Source organism: Periplaneta americana, chromosome 15, assembly GCF_040183065.1.
Source record: "Periplaneta americana isolate PAMFEO1 chromosome 15, P.americana_PAMFEO1_priV1, whole genome shotgun sequence".
NCBI lineage: Eukaryota > Metazoa > Arthropoda > Insecta > Blattodea > Blattidae > Periplaneta > Periplaneta americana.
Window position 1 is genome coordinate 101222468 of NC_091131.1, and position 21760 is coordinate 101244227.

The following is a 21760-nucleotide window of genomic DNA, read 5'->3' on the forward strand; positions in this document are numbered from 1 at the left end:
GGCTGTGTCTTCTGCAACTGGTACTGATGATTTTAATTTACTTCTTTTGTGGTTTATGGATTGACAGTATAGAAGAATGTGTTCCAGATCTTCGTCATGATTATTACACCACAGACAAGTAGGATTATCAAAAATGTGAAATCGGTGTAGGTACAATTGTGACAATGTGACCTGTTCTGGCTCTTGTTAAAAATGTTTGAACATGTCTGGGCAAGTTTTTGTACATGTTACCAAAAAATGTCCTATCTTTAATAACTTTATAAGTGTCAATGTGTAGCCTACTCGTTGTGCAGTTCCTCCTGCTTCCAAAATGGCTCTGTTAAGAATATAATAGTCCATATCATGCAATATAAACCAACCAATTAGCCCTTATGGTATTAATTGTTATAAGTTTTAATATAAACAGCGTCTTATGTGATAATGAATTAATCTAAGAAGTTGTTCAAATCCCTGCAAAGTTGATAAATCTTGTCTCGAACATTTTTATCTAAAACGGTTTACAATTAACAACTTTCATTATTATTACTATTATTATTATTATTATTATTATTACTATTATTATTATTATTATTATTATTATTATTATTATTATTATTATTATACAATGATTTAGATTCATTTAACGAAGTACCAGTATTCGGGACCTATTGATCAGGGTTAATCAAATATTAATTGCATATGTTCTACATCAGTAGTGTCAGAGTTGTAAGCTCCGAAACCGGTTGTGGGGTTGTGGTGCTAGAGACGTCCAGTCGGAGCGTGAACTTGCTTATGTCTGTGGAAGCATCGGAGCATGCAACGAGTTATAGTGGAGCGCTCAGCGCCGTTTAGGCTGTGTCTGACAATGCTGTTCTACATCATATATATGCAAACCTACTGACAATTTTTATGAAATTATCTATGGTATTGCAATCCATATATATATATATATATATATATATATATACAGTACTATGTACAATAAAATGCAGCAGTACTTATTTCAGAAACACTACGTACCTACTATATAGAAGTGAAGTAAGAGATTTGTATCATACCTAGGCCTACTCAACAAACAAAATTCTGATTGGTTAGATATTAGAATTAACATTACTGGTTAGATATTAGAAGAAACATTACAGAAGTATAAATATAAGTACATGAGTATGAATATATATAATTTACTTACTGTCAGTACACTCATCACCTCGGAATCCAGGACTACAGAAACAACCGTATCCATTATTCTTTGACTGACACATGACAGCACCATTGCAATGTGTGACATCAGAAGTGAAGGTTTTGCAATTCGGTGTGTCTTCTGTAACATAAGAAATTTGCGTGAAATGCAGTCATATAATGCATAAGAATGAAGTATAAGTTATCACTTATTTCTTAATTAAATTACCATTCATCAGTTTCAGTAGTCTTGAGTGGATAATCAATCTGGAATGTGGTTCTACTGGGTGTTCAGTTCAAAATGTGTCATGGCTCGCTGTTTGCCGTCATGTGGCTAGCCGATGAACCTAGAGAATTCAATCTTCCTACACTTCCGCAGAGGTGTATAACCTAAGAGGCAGAGAAGTTGCCTAGCAAGTACAGCGTTCATTCTGAAGAGTACGTACCGATACGTATGGTAACGCCGGTAGTGGCAGGAATGTGAACTGTTTGGAAATACGTACTGTCGGGATATGGGGAGAGGGTTAAGACGATTACTTACGTATTTGTTGACATTAACTTCGACGGTCAACATGGACACGGAGCATTTGATTTGTGTTGTGGAATGTTACCATATGCAACCGATGATAACAAATACCCTGCGTACGACTTGCCAGCGCAAAACACAGTTCGAAAGAGGTTATGGTAGCACACAGACCATACAGACCGCCATCTGTTGCTACGACGTTCAAGTTATACCGTACACGTTCTCAAGTTCAGATTGAAGAACGCCTTAAATAATAGGCAACTTCTCTAACATATAAGCTGAAACTCGCTTCAAATCGGTGACCCAACAACAGTGACGTCATGACACACTTTGCATTGAACACCCAGTATTATTGTTAACTTTGTAAGACAATAGTGGAGTAGGCCTATGCATCTTGTAAATTGTAATCAGGTCTGCATTTATCCCTCATATCAATTGAATTTGTAATGTGCAGAGTCAATCAGGTGAGTCAGTAAAATTCTGTAATTATGTAATTATTAAAAAATTCTCGTATCATTGAACTACAATAATAACTTACTGTACCCTCATAGATGATAATTTCAACAATTTATAAGTTCGGAATATGTATGATAAGACTTTCTTGTGTTAAATTCTAACGTACCGGTACCTTGTTTACATGTTTCGACCTATTTATGGGTCATCCTCAGAACTGGTCGTTGTTGGTCTTGGCACCTCTTGTTCTGTTTCCTGCGAGGGTGCGTTCGTGTGGTATAGTGTAGTGTCAAAGAGTGTGTACATTCTGAAATTGAGTTGTGTGTTGAGAATTTCGTTGAGGTGTGTTTTCGTGTGTCTGTATATTTCATATTTTTCGAGTGTATTTAGTTTCTGGCTTTTTGGTTGGGTGTATAGTATTTCCATGTCTGTGTTGATGTCTCTGTGGGTGTGGTTAGCATTTGTGATGTGTTCTGTATATATGGAGGTGTTTTGTAATTTTGTCATGGCTGTGATGTGTTCTTTGTAACGTGTTTGAAACGATCTGCCTGTCTGTCCTATGTAGAAGTTGTTGCAGGTGTTACATTTGAGTTTGTAAGTCTGCATACGCCTATGTGGTTGTATTTGTTGGTTTGTGTTGTTTGTGTGTTGAGAAGTTTTTGTAGAGTGTTATTTGTTCTGTATGCGATGTTGTAATTTCATTTCTTGAATGAGGTTGCAATTTTGTGTATGTTTTTGTTTTCGTATGTTAGTGTGATGTATTTTTTGTGTTCTTGTGTTTGTGTTGTATTCTTATGTTTTTGTGATTATGTTTTGTCTTACAACCCTAACAACCCTAACATAATAGACAACATAAGACAAAACATAATCACAAAAAACATAAGAATACAACACAAACACAAGAACACAAAAAATACATCACACTAACATACGAAAACAAAAACACACACAAAATTGCAACCTCATTGAAGAAATTAAATTACAACATCGCATACAGAACAAATAACACTCTACAAAAACTTCTCAACACACAAACAACACAAACAAACAAATACAACCACACAGGCGTATACAGACTTACAAACTCAAATGTAACACCTACAACAACTTCTACATAGGACAGACAGGCAGATCGTTTCAAACACGTTACAAAGAACACATCACAGCCATAACAAAATTACAAAACACCTCCATATATGCAGAACACATCACAAATGCTAACCACACCCACAGAGACATCAACACAGACATGGAAATACTACACATCCAACCAAAAATCCAGAAACTAAACACACTAGAACAATACGAAATATATAGACACACGAAAACACATCCCAACGAAATTTTCAACACACAACTCAATTTCAGAACACACATACACTCTTTGACACTACACTATACCACACGAACGCACCTTCACAGGAAACAGAACACTAGGCGCCAAAACCAACAACGACCAGTTCTGAGGATGACACATAAATAGGTCGAAACATGTAAACAAGGTACTGGTACGTTAGAATTTAACACAAGAAAGTCTTATCATACATATTCCGAAGTGATACAGCGTTAAAAATTGTGTAATCAAGATGTATAATTTATAAGTGTTAAAAAAAATAAATACTTATGCCCACGGGCATATTTATCCATGAATCAACCCACGTGGCTTGTAAATTAATTGTATATATGAGGAGCACAGTAACATTGTAGTTAAAATGTTGTGCTGTGAGCCGAAGAGATGCTGGCCCGATTTTCCATAAGGGCATGGATTTTCTCCACTGATCAAATCCCTCTGGCCGCACTATGATCCTGAGGTTCACTCAACCTCTAACAGAAATGAGTATGTACCAGGCATATTTTCTTAAGGATAAAGCAGCAGTTATGTAGGACTAACATCCTTACTTCTACTAAAGCTGTCTGCAAAAGCGAGCATTAACCTTCACCTATCCTGTGAGCCTTCATAACCATAAAAGGTATAATTATACAGAGTGTTTCATATAGCGTTGCGACTTTACATATTTTCAAAACGAAACAAAATATGAAAAACCTACTTTCACAGCAATGTACCCACGTCAGGACCCAGATGAGAGGATAAACACAATGCAGCGAATTCAGAAAATATTAACTTACTTTCAACACAAAGAGTATTGTTTTTAATTGGAACATATATGTTCTTTTCCAACGAAATGAAAAGTAGGGTAAAATTATGGATAACAGCATTGATATCACATTTGTAAACCAAATACCTCCATAGACAACTAAAAGTTTAAAGTTTGAAAGTGGAGACACTGTTTGTGACGAGTATGTAAACTGTATAGTAGGCTACTCCACACATGACACGGGACTGGTCACCTACGATCCCGCAGTAGTTGACATGGGCGTTATATGAAACAAAACAAAAAGAACAACATACTATGGGTCACTTCTCACTGTATTGATATATCCTTAGGTGGTGATGTACTTTGTAAGTGTGAAACTGGTTAATACAGTACTATCTTGTGTTCAAGTTCGTAAACAAATATCACTTTCCTTATTAATATTTGGAACCGTGTTTTCTTATTACCACTTTCCCCTCTTATCTGGTCAAGTGTAAATGCGGTGTTCAGGAAGTAGAAAAAAAATCTAGACATTATTTCGGTTTACGGTGAATGACACAGAAATGCAACGAGAGCAGTGACATTCTACACCGAAAGCTACCCTGATCAACGGTGTACTTCACCTCATACTATTAACGACACCTGCAGAAGTTTCGTAGTCTATAAACAGGAAGCTGAAACCCAAAAAAGTGTCAACATACAAAGACAGGAACTAATGAAGGAAACGAAGTCACTGTTCTAGTTTCTGTAGGCTACAATCCACAACTAGGCACGTCACAGATTGAACATGGTTATGGAATGAGCCCCTTTAGCATATGGAGAATTTTGCAGAGGCGTAAATGTCATCCATATCACGTATCAGTACATCAAGATCTGCACGATCAAGACTTTGAAGCCCACAATGAATTCTGTCATTTTGCATTTCAGTAGTAATACTTTCCTTAGGAATACGGTATTTTGTTTACAGATGAAGCTTCGTTGACAAATCATGGTAACGTGAATTTGAAGAACATGAACTACTGGTCCGTGGAAAACCCACACCGCTTTTACGAGGTTGATCATCGAAGACAGTGGAGTATCAACATGTCTACCACAAAATAAAACCAAACTACACAAAAAAAAGAAATTTCGTGAAAAAAAAATTTTTACCTGTAAAGTGTAAGCTTGCTGCTTTAAAACTGAAAGTTTTGTTGTGCTCTATTAAATGACAGGATAACGTTTGTTGATCAGAATTCGTCACCACAGCAGATACTCGTTTATCACCTGTAAAAGATAAATTAACCAAATCTTTAATTCCTCTTAAAAAATATATTAGCAGTAAGAATTAACTCTTACATTAGATGTGATATGAACTTGTAGAAATTCGTGAACCCCAAACATTACAATTATTAATAAAATAAAATAAATAATTTGAAAATCAAATAGATTTAAGTGCAGGAATTCACTACGGTATGAGTGGAAGCCAAGATCATGAAATTGGATTTCCTTTTGGATTCATCACGTCCTATGTGTAGGTTCAGTATCATGCTTCCTCCACATTACAATATTCCCATAGTGTGCTATTCTACTGTAGGTCAAAATGCTTATTCTAAGAACATAAATGAGAGTCAGGTTTTTTCCGCCAATATTACCGGATTCTCAACGTTTTCCTCTCCCTTATCTAAGCATAGTGACCTCTTACAATCTGTCTCCAATAAGCAGATTCTAACTATTAGCACAACCATATGGAACTTTCAATCTCGGGTTGTGAATAGTGTTCATGAAAACAAATCTGATTTATTGCTATGCTTTGAGAAGACTGAGGAGGAAGTTGGATGGGACGATTTAACAGTGAGGTAAGCTTTTGGTTTAAAGTATATTTTTCTTAACAATACAGGATTTTTGTTTTTTCTATTTTTTTTCTATGACATTATGAAACATGCTGACATCTTGTGTAACACAGTTCAGATCAGTGCGCCAATACAATTACCATATCCAGCGCATTACAACATTTTGAATTAGCTGTATTTGAAGTACGTCAGAACACTGGAAGGTATCATTTTTATGAAGACGCACATTCTGGTCCTTCAAGAAAACGACCGAAACACGGCTCAGAAGTAAACGTGACTGCAGATATCAAAGAAGTTTGTGACATAGTGATTAACAAACTGAAAGAACGAAGAGTCCTAAGTATTTAGTAGTTTCGAAACTATTGATCCAAAGAAATTTGGTACGTTCAGAGAAAATTTCTCAGCTTACTTATTGAGCACTTTGCATCAAGTTATAGTCCCATTATTTGCAAAGAGAAATTGAAAAATGAGCCGTCAGTGATCTATCGCAATGATACTGTCCAAGATATTTCTTCAGTCTGTGATCTATTCAGTTGTTTCATTCATCCCTTCGAGAGATCGTTTTCTGAAATACACAAAGCTCTGGAAATTGAACTCAAAACTCCATTTCTATACCGGAGGCAGAGAAATGCTTTTAGCACCTTGAAAAGAATAAAAACTTTTCTACGGGCCAAGACAGGCTGAATTCACTGGTTGTTTGTTCGATTCATAAGGAGGAAATTAGTGAAATTCCAAACTTCAACAACAGACGTGCCCAACTCTTGTATAAGTAATGCTGCCACTTGGTGAGTTAAGTTCTATACCTATATTATTAATTTAGAATTTATATTTATAAATTTTATTATAACCTATGGTTTGTTATTCTATCATTTTGGTACAACATAGATTGGCCACGTTTTAAAAAAGTGTGCTTCAATTTCCACTTTCAAGATCATCAACCTTACATCTGGCCCCACCAACAAAAATGATCACGAGCCGCCACTGTAGTGTACAGTATATACTAAAAAAAATTTAATTACGGTTTATTTAACGACGCTCCCAACTGTCGAGGTTATATCAGCGTTGCCAATGTACCAGAATTTTGTTCCGCAGGAGTTCATTTACGTATATGCCAGTAAATCTAATGATATGAGTCTGTCGCATTTAAGTACACTCGAGCAAGTTCGCCAATTATATTGTAACCCCCAATTTACCCAGGCATTTTGGCTCCTTTTGCTTAATATATTAATTTTCTCAGACACAGTAGTGGTACATGGCTTACTTATGTGGTAGGGCTAGTTAATATACAGAATGGGCGGAAAGTAACTCCCTATTGGAAATCGCTAATAAATGTCGTATATATTAATGTATTGTCATGAAATTTACTGGATGTTTTCTTTACAGTGGTAGAAAGTGGTTCATAATGGTGCATAACACTGTAGTGCAAAGCCTGTGCACTGTCTGCCACTATCTCTGCACATATACGACGGAATGTCAGACTTGTAACGGGTGACCACTGAGCTCTTTCCTGCAGTATTGTGCGATGCGCCATTTTGGGTCACTTTGTACTACTCAGAAGAAAACATCCTTAAGTTTTAAGACTATACATTAATATATAAATTTATTAGCGATTTCCAATAGGGAGTTATTTTCCGCCCATACTGTAGGTATTTAACTTCCCGTTAACCTTGCAATATTAAATAGAACATAAAATGCACTATATCTACAGACATCCATATTCACCTATTATTTTTGTTTCTAGAACATGCACGCAAATACAGAACTAAACCATCATTAAATGTTTACCTTAATTATGAAGGAACTCTGTTCTCCTTGCTTTTGAGTTGCAAACATGTCGATCACTCGCTTATTTGAATTTCGAAGAATTTAAAGCAATTTATCATCCTGCTTAAAAAGTACCTATTCTTACCTACTACCTAATTCATTGCGACGCTCAATGTAAGCACGATATCCCTAATTTAACTGAGAAAGTACATTTACAGAACCCAATTTATTTTAACTTAATAGCATTATCAATGTGCAAGGCCGATGACTCATGTATTTTCACATACTCAGAATGATGTTTCAAATATTTTATACCCAAGACTGTCTGCCCAGCTTTTATCTCACCAAATAGAAGACACACGAAACAAAATAAAGATATTCTCTCTTCACTTACAGTTAACCAGCTTTCTTATCAAACTAGGCAGTTGAGAACGATCTTTTCTGATACTTTCCACTTTGATAATGAATAAAACGGTATCTTTAACTTCATTCAATTCATGACCTACAGCACACTAACAAAATACTCCAGTACATACATAACGCAGAGCAACATGGATTCACTATTTTGCAGAACAAATCACTTTCATCTCTTTGACGGAAAACAGAAAACTGGTAAACCTGCTGAATTCCGATCCCCCTCTTGGACGCCCATGTTATAAAGATGTTGTTACTGTGTCAAGACATGTTACTTAGGCATTCCTTTTTGAGCTGTTTGAATTCAAGTCTGATCAATACAGTGCAGTGTATGCTTACTCATCTTTCAACATGTTCCATAAAATGGGGCTGCTGTCTCAAGTTCCTCGGTAACATTTTACACATGACACCTCCTGTATATTGTAACACAGGACATCAATTCTGATGCAGCAACTTGCCTCCTGTAAAGTGGCTCTAGGAGGACTTGGGAGATCCAGCACACACACTGCGTACAATAGGCCTACAAACTTGTTCTAATTCAATCTGATGCAAAACAATTTTATTTCAAGACTTTGAAATACATATTAAAATAATATAAAAATAAATTGTTTTACATATTGTTATGCCTCACCAGCCCTAAGGACGAACCGCCCCCTACCCTATCTAAAGGCAATCTTTGTAGTGCTTCGTTTTGCTACTTTTATTGTTTTTATGAAAATTCATATTAATGCAAAGCACAGTGGAATTTACAAGAACATACAATTATTTATGAATATCAGAAAGTGATTAATGCTGCTAATGTAAATGTTTTCTAGTACTTCACATTTATATATTAGTTGGACCTTAACGGCTTTAATCATTATTAATCGTGACTGCAACGATGACCAATTTCTCACATCCAATGTTATATCCACACCCATCCCTGTCACTACGTCACTTTTATACTTCAACTGTATATCCCAGGTGAGCTTCAATGATCTAAATTATAGGACAGTTTTTTTTTTAAGTAGCCTATCTACTCTTATTTCTCAACTAAAATAAGAATATATAAGACGCTTATTAGGCCGGTGTTGACATATGTCTCAAAAACTTGGACTATGAACAAACAGGACATCAGAAGACTTAGTATCTCCGAGAGGAAAATTCTGAGAGCAATTTATGGACCCGTCAAAATAAATAATGAATGGAGAATGAGATATAATAAAGAAATATACAACCTGTTTAAGGAGCCAGATATTATAACAGTTATTAAAATTGGTCGATTGCAGTGGGCTGGACACCTGGTAAGAATGGACGATACTAGACCCGCTAAAAGAGCCTTTACATCCAATCCTGGAGGAAGCAGATCCAAAGGAAGACCGAGGAGCAGATGGGAGGATAATGTATACGAGGATACCAACTTTATTGGTGCACGAATGTGGACAGTCAAGGACAGAAGTAGAGACGGCTGGAATAAAATACTGAGGAAGGCTAGGACTCTCAATGGGTTGTTGAGCCAATGATGATGATGACCTACTCTTATTATCTGAGTTATATTATAGTGTGATACAAAATAATATACTGGCATTTACACTTAAACTACTGGTACAATTACACATAAAAGTTCCATTTTATAATAATAATTATATAAATACTGAAAAATTAAAATGAAATACAGGCCTATGCATTTCCTGTTTAAACACAGTGAGTAAAATTCTTAAAGGTACGTTTTCCTCGGTGCGACTATTGCGATGATCGTACAACGATTATTGTTGAGCGATGAAACGTTGAACGATAATCATTGGTTACCATTTTGCTCGGAGCGTCTACGATTTGTTGATTTTTCACTAGTCGCATGATTTCATTCGCAATCGCATCGTTCTAGCGCAGCCGTGGCGAAAATGCGATCGTGCTCCGAGCCACTGTGTAACCTGCAACGTGCATAACACCTATGGAGGGAGGCGGACACCCGAAGGGGAAGTGAAGCAACTGTCTGACTTATTAACGGATTTTCATTTTCCTTAGTCAAGCACTCAAATATACTGTAATTTTATACAGTACAAGGCTACAAACTGATGTTAGTACGTGTAACGAAGAAAGAAATGAATAAGAAAACATAGGACACATTATCACAACCTAAAATCAACTGTCTTCAGAATGTCTCTGCGACAGAGTTTCAAAATCAGGAATTATGTCACTTACTGCCAGTCGTAGTTGATCACGAAGGTATTTGTCTGTCAGTCGTGATCTCGCATATGCAAGTAGGTTAGCGTGTGAAGAAGGTATGGGCGACGACCTAAATTCTTACAGGGCGCGAATCGGGTGCTTCAATGCAAGGCAGTGTTGCAGATGTTCAAAAGGTGATAATGTAATAGTGTCGGATAGAATCAGTCGTGATCTAAATTTGGTTTTTACTATTTTCATTGTTGAAAATAATTTTTCAAACGTAAATTATAGCGAACATGGCTTCAACAAAGCAAACGAATGAACGAAGCTTCGGATATTTATTTATTTATTTTTTTGGCAAAGATTTGAAAAGGTTAACATTTTTCAAGTCCTTACATATAACTTTCATTTAACACCACGTTGTAAATCTGTGGGTTCAAATTGGAGATCTAACCGTATTATTCGTACATCTGCTGAAAAAGGATTGACGTACAGAGGTGGTAATAATAATAATAATAATAATAATAATAATAATAATAATAATAATAATAATAATATACTACTACTACTGCTACTGCTACTACTACTACTACTACTAATAATAATAATAATAATAATAATAATAATAATAATAATAATAATAATAACACTTAACCTTTTAATGTTTCATGAGTAAAATGTAGTGTAATGCCGTTTTATGTTACATAACAGTTTTACTCGTAATACTTGTGGACAAATCATACATTTAATATTCTCAACATACTGGCAGCAAAAAAATGCGTCCTCCCATTCTACTTTGAAACTTTCGTTTTTGTAGAGGTGCATGGTTTCGAAAGAGACATTGCGACGATACGCCACTCGCAGGTCAGAGACAAATACAAATGTAATGGAGTTTGACTCCAGTGAGTGAGAGGGTGGGAGTTGGAGAAGGAAGGAAGCAAGAGAAATGCATAGCTATCATTGCGAGCTACAATGTGCTCATGAGTCACATTTTCGCCACGGCTCCTCTAAAAGAAGATTGTGTTTAACAGAATGAGTTTAATAAGTATACGTAAAAGATTACTTGAATGCCTTTGATTGAGGAGATGGAAGACGACGAAATACTTCTCCATACGTATGGGATGAAAAGTGCCAAAAAAACACCGTCTGCTTGAGCTCAATAATGAAGAGAGACTGTATCAAAAATTTAAATAACTTAATTAATAATTTCATTTTCCAACTTTATTGACAAGCTCAGCCCATATAGTCCTTGACCCTTTGATCCTTGTAGGACGCATGTGACAGCTGCCACAGTGAGGGATGATTCGCCACTTCCTCGAGAAGAATTTCATCATCCGCGTCAGAAAACGAAGGAGCCATGATACACGTCTTTCTCACAATAAACGTTAGCGACTGACGATTATATTCAACCTTTTCCTAAACGACTATTCAAGATGTACGATCGTCGTTAACGACTCTAGCGGCATTCGCTCGTAGGAAAACCGCCCCATAGGAAATACAAAGAAATAGTGCTCAACGATTATCGTTGCACGATCATCGTTGAACGATCATCGCAATAGTCGCACCACCAAAGAAAACGTACCTTTAGGAGACATTTAAGCATTTCAGGAGTCATGTAATGTGGGATTATTAGAATACTGAACTTCCACCTAAGAAAACATATGGCACTTCACGTGCAACAAAGTGTTCTAACGGGATTCGAACTCACCACTTTGTCCTTCACACAATGTTAAAACTTATCTTATTGAAAATAGAACCTCTCAAACCTTTAATATTGGCATCTTGGATCAAAAGGTTCTCTTTTTGCTTAACGTAATGCAAAATAGAAACTAATGAATGCTGATAAGTGAAGGAGATACACCAATATTATTCTACTTACCTTGCAAAGCACATTCACGAATACCTCCAATAGCAAAATAAGCATCTTCACCATTGGTATTGTATCCCTTTATTCTAAGTGTTATTCCATTTCTCCATGCATCAGTCAAAGAACTAACAATCCGTACTTTTTCCCATTTGTTCTGTAACATCAATTATGGCTAAAAGTACAACGTCATAAATTTCAGCAATATTTCTGTGGCTTGATTTAAGAACAGCCAATCTCAATTTTTCATCAAAACGAGATCATTTGTGCAAGGAGCTGAAAATACTCTGTACTTTTATATGCAAGAACAACCAATGTCTAATTCTAAAGGAACGCAGAGAAACTGGCATTTCCTTTAACCAATGTCATATTATGAAACACGAACATATTTAGAGCAACAATTTTATACTTTTTTCACAGCCAATGTGAACTTTAGTTATTTTACTATAACAATGCACTCCATTATACAAAGTTATTCACGAAGTTTTACCGCCACTTAGGGAGGGTCTTCCTCAGGTCAAATGGACCAAAAAATGTAAATACAGTAAGAGATTAGAGTTTGACTTAAAGTTAGATCGCTACAGGTTATTGAAAATTTGAAATTGGAGACAAAATTTAATAACATCACTACAGAAAACCCAAAAAATGGATACAACTTCCACTCTTATAACTGCTTCTGTAAATTCCATTTTTTATGTGAAATAGCTGGCAAATGCCTATCGACTGAATAAATCAAAGTTTTTTAGAGATTTTGTAAAGAACGCAGAAAATTCTAAGATATTTTTAAAAAACACTTCAATATCTTTTATAAAGCTAACAGATGTCTGTAAGACCAAGTTAAGCTTATGCGTGTTGCAGTGGATTTTTTATTTTAGTTGGTTATTTAACGACGCTGTATTAACTACTAGGTTATTTAGCGTCATTGAGATTGGTGATAGTGAGATGGCGAGAGGAGACCATGGATTACCTTACATTCACATTACGATTGGGAAAAACCTCGGAAAAAACCCAAACAAGTAATCAGCCCAAGCGGGGATCGAACCCGCGCCCGAACGCAACTTCAGACAAGCAAGCGCCTTAACCGACTGAGCCACGCTGGTGGCTTGTTGCAGTGGATAAGTATGGCCTGCGAATATTTCTGCTTAATAAGAGTACGTAGACCACCAAGTTCATCTGCCATCACTAAGGCTCCGTTGTATGTTTATGCAACAAGTTTATTCCCGCACTGATAATTATTAATCAATACACTCGAATAAAATCTCTTAAAGTCGAGATACTGTCCTATCAATACTGACTTGAGAGAAACCTATAATCTTTTTCCTATACTTCCATTTGAAGTACAAGTGACGTATCGCAAAATCTCTTGTTTATTTCATTGCTCAGAATATTAGAAACACATCCAATAATTTCATTCTAGCTATCATTGGAAATCCCAGAAAAAACTATAGAAGTTTATAGTTGATGGTGCAGTTAATCATCAGTTTCTTCAAGTAAATATAATAGTTCAGCGTAATTAATTTCCTTAATTTTAAAATCTGCAGTTTCATTGCTGAACAAGAAAGCAAGTGGCACTGATTAGACAACGAACTATATACCGGTATAATTTCTTTCGACATTTTCGTTGTACTTCTTAGCATACTGTATCTTCTAAATCTATTCTTGTTTAATCAAATACAACCAAGGAGTACAAAGAGGTGATGTATTATTTTGAATTCTGGTGGCCTAGGAGTTCTAAAACTATCAATATTTTCAACATCACTTGTATTCCACATACATCTTACATTTCAAAGTAACAGACACAGCCAGCAGAAAAGTTTCATGAGTTTTAACTAAGGATAATGTAGTTGTAGGTACATACCGCAAAGAATTTAAGTGTCGTTTGTAGTCACCAGACATACCTTATTTTAAAGTACCTAGAGCAGGCGTGGTGTAGGTATATTATTTAACACTGTGTCAGTCCTTTCTCCAAACGAACGTAAACCAAACAGTTGACTTTTCACTAACACAGACGCACTACAGCCAAACTCAAATGAGATTATCGTTCGAATTTGAATGCAATTATTTATACTAGAAAATATACACTGCGCCATGAACTGTCTGTAGCAAAGAAGACACTGGATCTCTTGCAGACCCAGCAACAGTCCTCTCATAATAGCGTAGAGCTGCACTGATTCTGTGGCATAGTATTCCCTCTCCACTGAGCTCGGCAACACAGACCAAAGTACTTGCCTGCTTGCTGGTCCTCGCTGCTTAAAAAACGCAGTAATTCTCGATACGCAGAGGCGGCTCTAGCCCAGGGCCGGGGGGGGGGGCAGTCCCCAGTATTAATTAAATAATTATTTTAAAATTCCTTAATTATTGCTGAATAAATTGTTCATTTACTTGGTAGAAAGCAAACTAATGAATTTAATTTAACATTAATTTTAAAGTTTTATTTATTCTACTCGTATATATCGTTACTGTAGCCTAACTCAAAACCTCGTAACTCGTTCGATATCAATTTTTCACTTTTTGCACGTTTTGAAAGTGTATTCACAGAGAAATAAATTAAGTGGTTTCGTAGTAGATCAAAATTAGAGTACATAGTACATATTTTAAATTAAGCTTTACTGCTTTGTCAGTAGATGGATATGTGGATATAATATAAAGAATGCGCAAAAAGTGATCATCGACATCCCAGCGAGTTACGAGGTTTTGGAATTAAAATAACAATACAATATACAGTTTATATATTCTGTTTAAAAAATATAACAAATGAAATATCGTAAAGTTTAAACGTAATATTAACATGCATAGTACATCCAGTAAATGCACACCATATTCCACATTTTTAGACAGTTCTATACACCAACAATACTGTCTGCATTCAAGTATGGTATATCTGACAGTGTCGACTGTCAAGTACTCTAACAATCACAGAAATAACCTGTCGTTTCGTATCAGTTTTCAGTAGCAAATGATTAGTCGCTGATGTTAGTAGTGTTCTTGTATTAGTAGCGTTTTGTCTAAAAAAAAAGTAATGTTTTGAAGTTTTTTTCCCCAGGATAATAGCAAGCGTGATGAAAGTGTTTGTGGATCCAGTGAACCGAAATGTCTTAAACTTTTCCCCCCAACTTTGTGATTTAAATGCAAGTTCAAATGTTTGTAATGTAGACAAACCTCCATGTGGTATAAATGCATCGATATCTTCCCCACTCCGTGACGTAAAGATGAGTGCAAAATGTTTCTAATATAGACGAACCATTTGATATCGGTGCATCGATCTATGATGGCCCATGCAAACCACGTAAGTCAGTTAACAAACAAATGTTATTGTATAATAAGAACAGAAGTTTTAGCAGGAAAAGATTTGATAGGTATAAATTCATTGAATAGTCTGAGCAGAAATATGCAGCTTTCTGTTTTCCTTGGTGCCATTTCGTTCTCTGATTCAAGCAATGCCGAACATGTTTTCACTAAATCTGGATTTTGTAATTGGAAAAAATAGGAAAAAATACTTGCAAAGCATGTTGATAGTGAATGTCATAAATCTTCAATACTAAAATGGAACAGTTTTCTGAAAAGTGAATGTAGCGGCACGGCGATTTCAAAAATGGCCCGGGTGCGTTACTTTGTGCAAGACATTGGACTTTGAGGTCGTCGCAAAACTGTTTCGGATGACGATAATGATAGATAATAATAAAGCGAATTTTGTTGAAATTTTACAACTTATTAAGCCTTACAGCTTAGCTGCTCTAGAATTTGATGCTACTTATCTGGGATCTTTTTGGCACTAAGAATATTTTTGTTGTTAATAATTATATTAGAGATGGTAAATTTTCGCAGTCGTGACAAATTCGAAAAGTTTCCAAATGCTACGTAACCACGTACTTGTGCATTAGAGTGGGAATTTCATACCTTACAGTAGTTTTCTAATTCACAATAAAATGTGAAATAAGAAGTTTCTGTGAATAAATGCGAAATTATAATTTCATGATTTTTTTTTATTTTGCATACACTTTGGCCAGCCTTAAATTTTTCTTGCACTTGGACATCCTTTGCTTTCCGTTCTAATCTGCCTCCCCCCCACCCCAGTTTTAAGCATCTAGAATCGCCACTGTCAATACGCTTTCAATCTTATGATTAACTATTAAAATAATAAATTCACTTTCATTTTTTTTTATTTACCGCTGGTAACAATAGTAACATGCATGTCATGCCCCTGATTTGTTGAGTGATTAGCTCAAACCAAATTGTTTTAGAATGATCATCAAGTTTTGCGATTCTGTAAAGAAAACTGATCTACCCGATTAGCAAGGTATGTTCTAGGCCACTCAAAAGCTATGTTTCTTTGTTTGTTAATCGATAGCAACATGTAGTATGAAAATAATGTATACTAATAGGCCTATATAGATAATAATATGAAGTTTTACTTTTCTCCTGTATGGAGGGACCCGAAGCCTAATAAAATGGTATAATTTAAAGATATTCTACGAGAATTCTATACTGTGTCATACTAGTATTACACCATTTATATTGACTATAAAACATGCAAAACTCTTCATTTTTTTCTAAAAATAATTTTAAAATGATTTTCGTAAATAATTTTGCCTCTCTGATTTTACCAATTTTTTTGTCTTTTCGGATCACTGTCATCCATCTGAATATGTCTATACAGAAATAGTCAGCACTTCGAACACATATTTTAAAGTTCATTTTCCCCTTTGGTGCGTGACTTATGGGACCCTTTATATTTCTTCATCTGTATTCAAACAGTCATAATTAGTTTAATTATTTAGTTTCTGCTACTATCAATCTTTAGTTGTCATAATTTTGATTATGTAGAGCTTACCTGACTAGGTTTCACTTCTTGTAACAGTTCCCACTTTCCGTTTCCTATGTTATTGTAGTAAAAGATTAACTGCAGATGAGTGGATGCACTAGTAGTGTAGTACAGAAGACTCACACACAATTCAGACGACCGTGGTGTAAATTTGTTATACTCTAGTTCATTACCATTGCTATTCCAATTAAATGAGTCTAAAAAGAAAAACATTTATAATTAATAACTGTGTTTTGAACATCAATTTATTATACACCAGCCCTGGACATAAAACAGGAAATGAAAGGAACAAAGAAACTCCTGCCCGTGTCCTTTTTGCTTACACCACTTTATACACAAACATGCAGTAAGGCTCTGTGCATCAGTGGTGGATTTTAGGCGACCAGTAAGAGCCGAAATTTCATAATGCTCACCTGATACAATCCGTCACTGACATTTCTGCGTGCTCGTATTGCACCAAACCATTACTATCTCAGCTGGGGAAGGTGAAGTGGGGAGTTAAGGGGTGGTCTGCAGTGATTCAATCGAGTTAATAATGCCCAGGCCTGTATACACAGCATGCAACATAAAAATTAATGCAATCAAGTAGAAGTACATTACTGACAGCTTATATACTCGCACAAGGTGTATTTTTTAATTTTTCACACGTCCTTCTGTGTTCTCATGCACCTGTGTATATATCCACAGCAGTGGACGGTATTTCGTCAATCCCTTAATACTCAAGCAGGGCACAGTGGTAAGGCATGATCTCTATCCCCTTAGCCATCACTTGTTCATTTAACGTTAACATTCTTGGTATCCTCCCTCTCCTACCTTTCTCTTTGCTGTGTATTGAAGGCTTCATTTTATATGACGTAATCTTTGTCGACCACTGATCTACAGTGAATCTCTATGGTCGCGTGGCGTCTAACGAACACATACTGCCTTGGTCAAAGCAGGAACTCTCCCCAGTTAAATCAGACCTATAACCACCGCAATGATACTTTTATTTAATCATCATACGAAGCACAAATAAGTATTTTAACGACACATTTATGGATTCACGGTCATCATACTTTTCAGCATCTTGCACAGTAAAAAAAAAAAAAAGTTTTTTTTTTTTTTTTTTTTTTTTTTTTTTACTTGCCTGCCTTCGTGTCTTTCTGTACAATTTCCTTATTGCACAGGTTTTGATCATATGTATATGAAAGTTACTGGTTTCTATTCATAAGGTGTTGAAAATGCCATCCATAATGTGCGATACAAAATTCCATCATCTGGAGCAAATTTACATTCACACGCAGAATATCTGCTGTAATATTTCTAATTTATATTCTAATATTTTCTTGCTGATCAAATAATGTTCGTGAATTATTCATAACATTTTAGACTTTATGTATCCCCAAAGAAAATAATCGCGAGGGTTAAGATCGGGTGACCTGGCTGGCTGATCAGGTGGACTGTTACCAGTTATGTCTACATAAATTGACATTTTTATTATCCGGAATCATTCTATAATTAACAGAAAAAGAAAAACAGTCTGCCTGGTTTCAGCAGGTAATAGGTACGTACGTACAAGATTTGGAAATAGGTACACACAAGAATTGCAAATAAATAGGTCTGTATTTTTCTTCCCGTGGTTACGAGATCGAATTAACCGAGAAAGAGCACACGATTCGGCTGAGACAGTGTGTACTTCTCACTAATATGGGCACATTTTGCTATACCTCTGAATTTGTATTCTGACGAATTGTAAGTATGTTTCACTTGAAACCCTCTCATTCATGAACTAAATGTTTCACTTGAAGCCCTCTCATTAATGAACTAAGTTGAGACGGTTCCTCGTATAGGATGAGGAGATTTTCATTAGATTAGTATTTCGTGTTAATATTCTTATATGGATAGGATGCGCGGACGTGTAAGTTAGTTTCAAAATCTGAGACGGAAGTAACAGGTGGACAGGAAGGCCGAAAGGAAGCTAGGCGGACAGGAAACATGTGTCCAGGCGTGGAGTTGACTGATGAGGGAATGTATGGACTTTGCCTGCGGGTGGTCAGTAAGATGACGCCAAGCCAGGTTCCAAAAGAGATGATCTGGTATATGTCAGAGAATTGTCAGAACCCCGGAAGTAAGGGGATGTTCTAGTTAACGAACAATTTTTGAAGAACGCGTCTTAAGTGACGTAAGTGTAATCATGGCCAATCAGGATTCTTAATAGAGACACGTGATATATAGATAGGAGGGCGAAATTCTATGTTTGGTGGTTGAAAGTAGGGGATAGATTTGGCAGATAGACAGAAGGCATATAGAACGCGTACGGAGAAGTTGCACTCCACATATTCTCGGCAAACCTAACTCGGAAGTATAACAATTTACGGACTTAGAATTTTTTAGTGGGTGTAGTAAGAAGTCGTGTGTTGCATTATTATTATAAGTCTGAATTCTTTCCTCTCATCACGTTATCAACTGTCCGTTATATTACTGGTGTTTTATAGTACAAAAGATATAATTACGTGAACTCAGAAATTAGTATACCAACTTGCGGGAAGTGAGAGCGAGATATTATACACTTGGACGCGCATTTCTGCTAACCTGAAACGAACACTTAATAATAATAATAAATGTTTTCATAGTTCTTACCAACAACTTCTGGTGTGCGCCTACATCATTTCAACCTACGAGCACGTCTCCCAAACCCCATGTCCCGACCGTTTTTGCAGCTGACCTGGGAATCTCATACCTCTCCGGAGTAATCTCGAGGAGGCTGGCGCCCAAATTAATCAGTGTATATTGTTAATTATTGACATCGACGTGCCATCCTTGAGATACTTTCCATATACGACTGAGCTGGCAGCCGAGGGAGGACGACGACCAACAACGACGACGACCGCTACAGATATGGCGTCCCAACGTCGGGCTCGAGATGAACAACGTCGGGCACGAGATGAACAACGTCGGGCTCGAGATGGCAACAATGACCACGGCGGGGATCGACGCGAGAGCCGACAGCCGACGCAGGGTTAATACGGCTGATGGCAACAATGATCGCAGCGGGGATCGACGCGAGGGCCGACAGCCGACGCAGTGTTAGTAGAGCAGTTCGCAGTATCATGCAGTGTCAACGACCGACAGCCACAACACCATGTAGACCCCAAACAGCTGAGAACAACGTTGGACGGTGGGGGAGACGATCAACCAGGCGTAACCTAGAAGACGTCGATACGTAAGCATAAAGGGTTTCATTTCAATTGTTGTGTCCATATATATGTACATGTGTGTAATTCATTTTTGTAGGGTTTACTTTGTTTTTGATTTTACGGGGGAATTGTTGAGGATATATTATATATTACATGTTGCTAAAGAGCCAGACTAGAAGTAAAAAAATGGAGACTACAGCGGGGACGAGTCCTAGTCAGGATAAAGAGAAGTCACAAGACTCGGATAGTGGAATGACGAACAGTACGATAGAGCTAATATTAAGTAAGATTAACCAATTGATAGAAAAGGGGATTAAATTGGAGAACAGACTTGCTGAAGATCATAAAGTATATCAAGAGCAAATTGGGCAATTAGGAAATATAATGAACGAGAGCTATAATAGATTGGGAAATATAATAGAAGAGAATATTAATGAATTGAATAATAGGAATGGTAATGAAGTGGATAGTAAATTAATTGAGGATACTAGTGAATTGGATAATAAGATAGCTGAGAATAGTAATGAAGTGGATAGTGAATTAATTGTGAATATTAGTGAATTAGATAATGAGATAGCTGAGAATAGTAATGAAGTGGAAAGTAAATTAATTGAGGATACTAGTGAATTGGATAATAAGATAGCTGAGAATAGTAATGAAGTGGAGAGTAAATTAATTGTGGATATTAGTGAATTGAATAATAAGGTAGCCGAGAATAGTAATGAAGTGGAAAGTAAATTAATTGAGGATACTAGTGAATTGGATAATAAGATAGCTGAGAATAGTAATGAAGTGGAAAGTAAATTAATTGAGGATATTGGTGAATTGAATAATAAGGTAGCCGAGAATAGTAATGAAGTGGAAAGTAAATTAATTGAGGATACTAGTGAATTGGATAATAAGATAGCTGAGAATAGTAATGAAGTGGATAGTGAATTAATTGTGGATATTAGTGAATTGAATAATAAGATAGCCGAGAATAGTAATGAAGTGGAAAGTAAATTGATTGAGGATATTAGTGAATTGAATAATAAGGTAGCCGAGAATAGTAATGAAGTGGAAAGTAAATTAATTGTGGATACTAGTGAATTGGATAATAAGATAGCCGAGAATAGTAATGAAGTGAGAAATAAATTAGCTGTGGATATTGATGAATTGGGAGATAATCTAGATGAGAATTGTAATGAATCGGATAATAAATTAGAAGAGAAGATTGATGAATTGAATAATATGGTAGCTGAGAATAGTAATGAAGTGGAAATTAAATTAGCTGTGAATTGTAATGAGTTGAATGAGAAACTAGATGAAAATAGTACTGAACTGAAAGATAAGTTAGCCGAGAATGTCAATGAATTGAGTAATGAACTAGCTGAGAGTTGTAACGAAGTGGAAATTAAATTAGCTGTGAATATTAATGAGTTGAAAGAGAAACTAGATGAAAATAGTACTGAACGGAAATATAAGTTAGCTGAGAATATCAATGAATTGAGTAATGAACTAGCTGAGAATTGTAATG

At 36.0% G+C, this 21760-nt stretch overlaps 2 protein-coding genes across 3 annotated transcripts in view; both read right to left on the bottom strand.

Annotated features, from left to right (window-relative positions):
* Positions 1-21760, bottom strand: part of LOC138715218 (receptor-type tyrosine-protein phosphatase S-like) — a 476906-nt gene that overhangs the window by 359385 nt on the left and 95761 nt on the right. The window lies entirely within an intron of this gene.
* The window catches only part of LOC138715220 (receptor-type tyrosine-protein phosphatase F-like), a 222076-nt gene that overhangs the window by 90919 nt on the left and 109397 nt on the right, over positions 1-21760 (bottom strand). For both annotated transcript variants that reach the window (XM_069847908.1, XM_069847907.1), the window contains exons 7-10: positions 17078-17265; positions 12262-12403; positions 5380-5493; positions 1169-1300 (exon numbers count right to left, since the gene is read on the bottom strand). In XM_069847908.1, coding sequence (XP_069704009.1) covers positions 1169-1300; positions 5380-5493; positions 12262-12403; positions 17078-17265 — 576 coding nt within the window. The remainder of the gene's footprint in view (positions 1-1168; positions 1301-5379; positions 5494-12261; positions 12404-17077; positions 17266-21760) is intronic.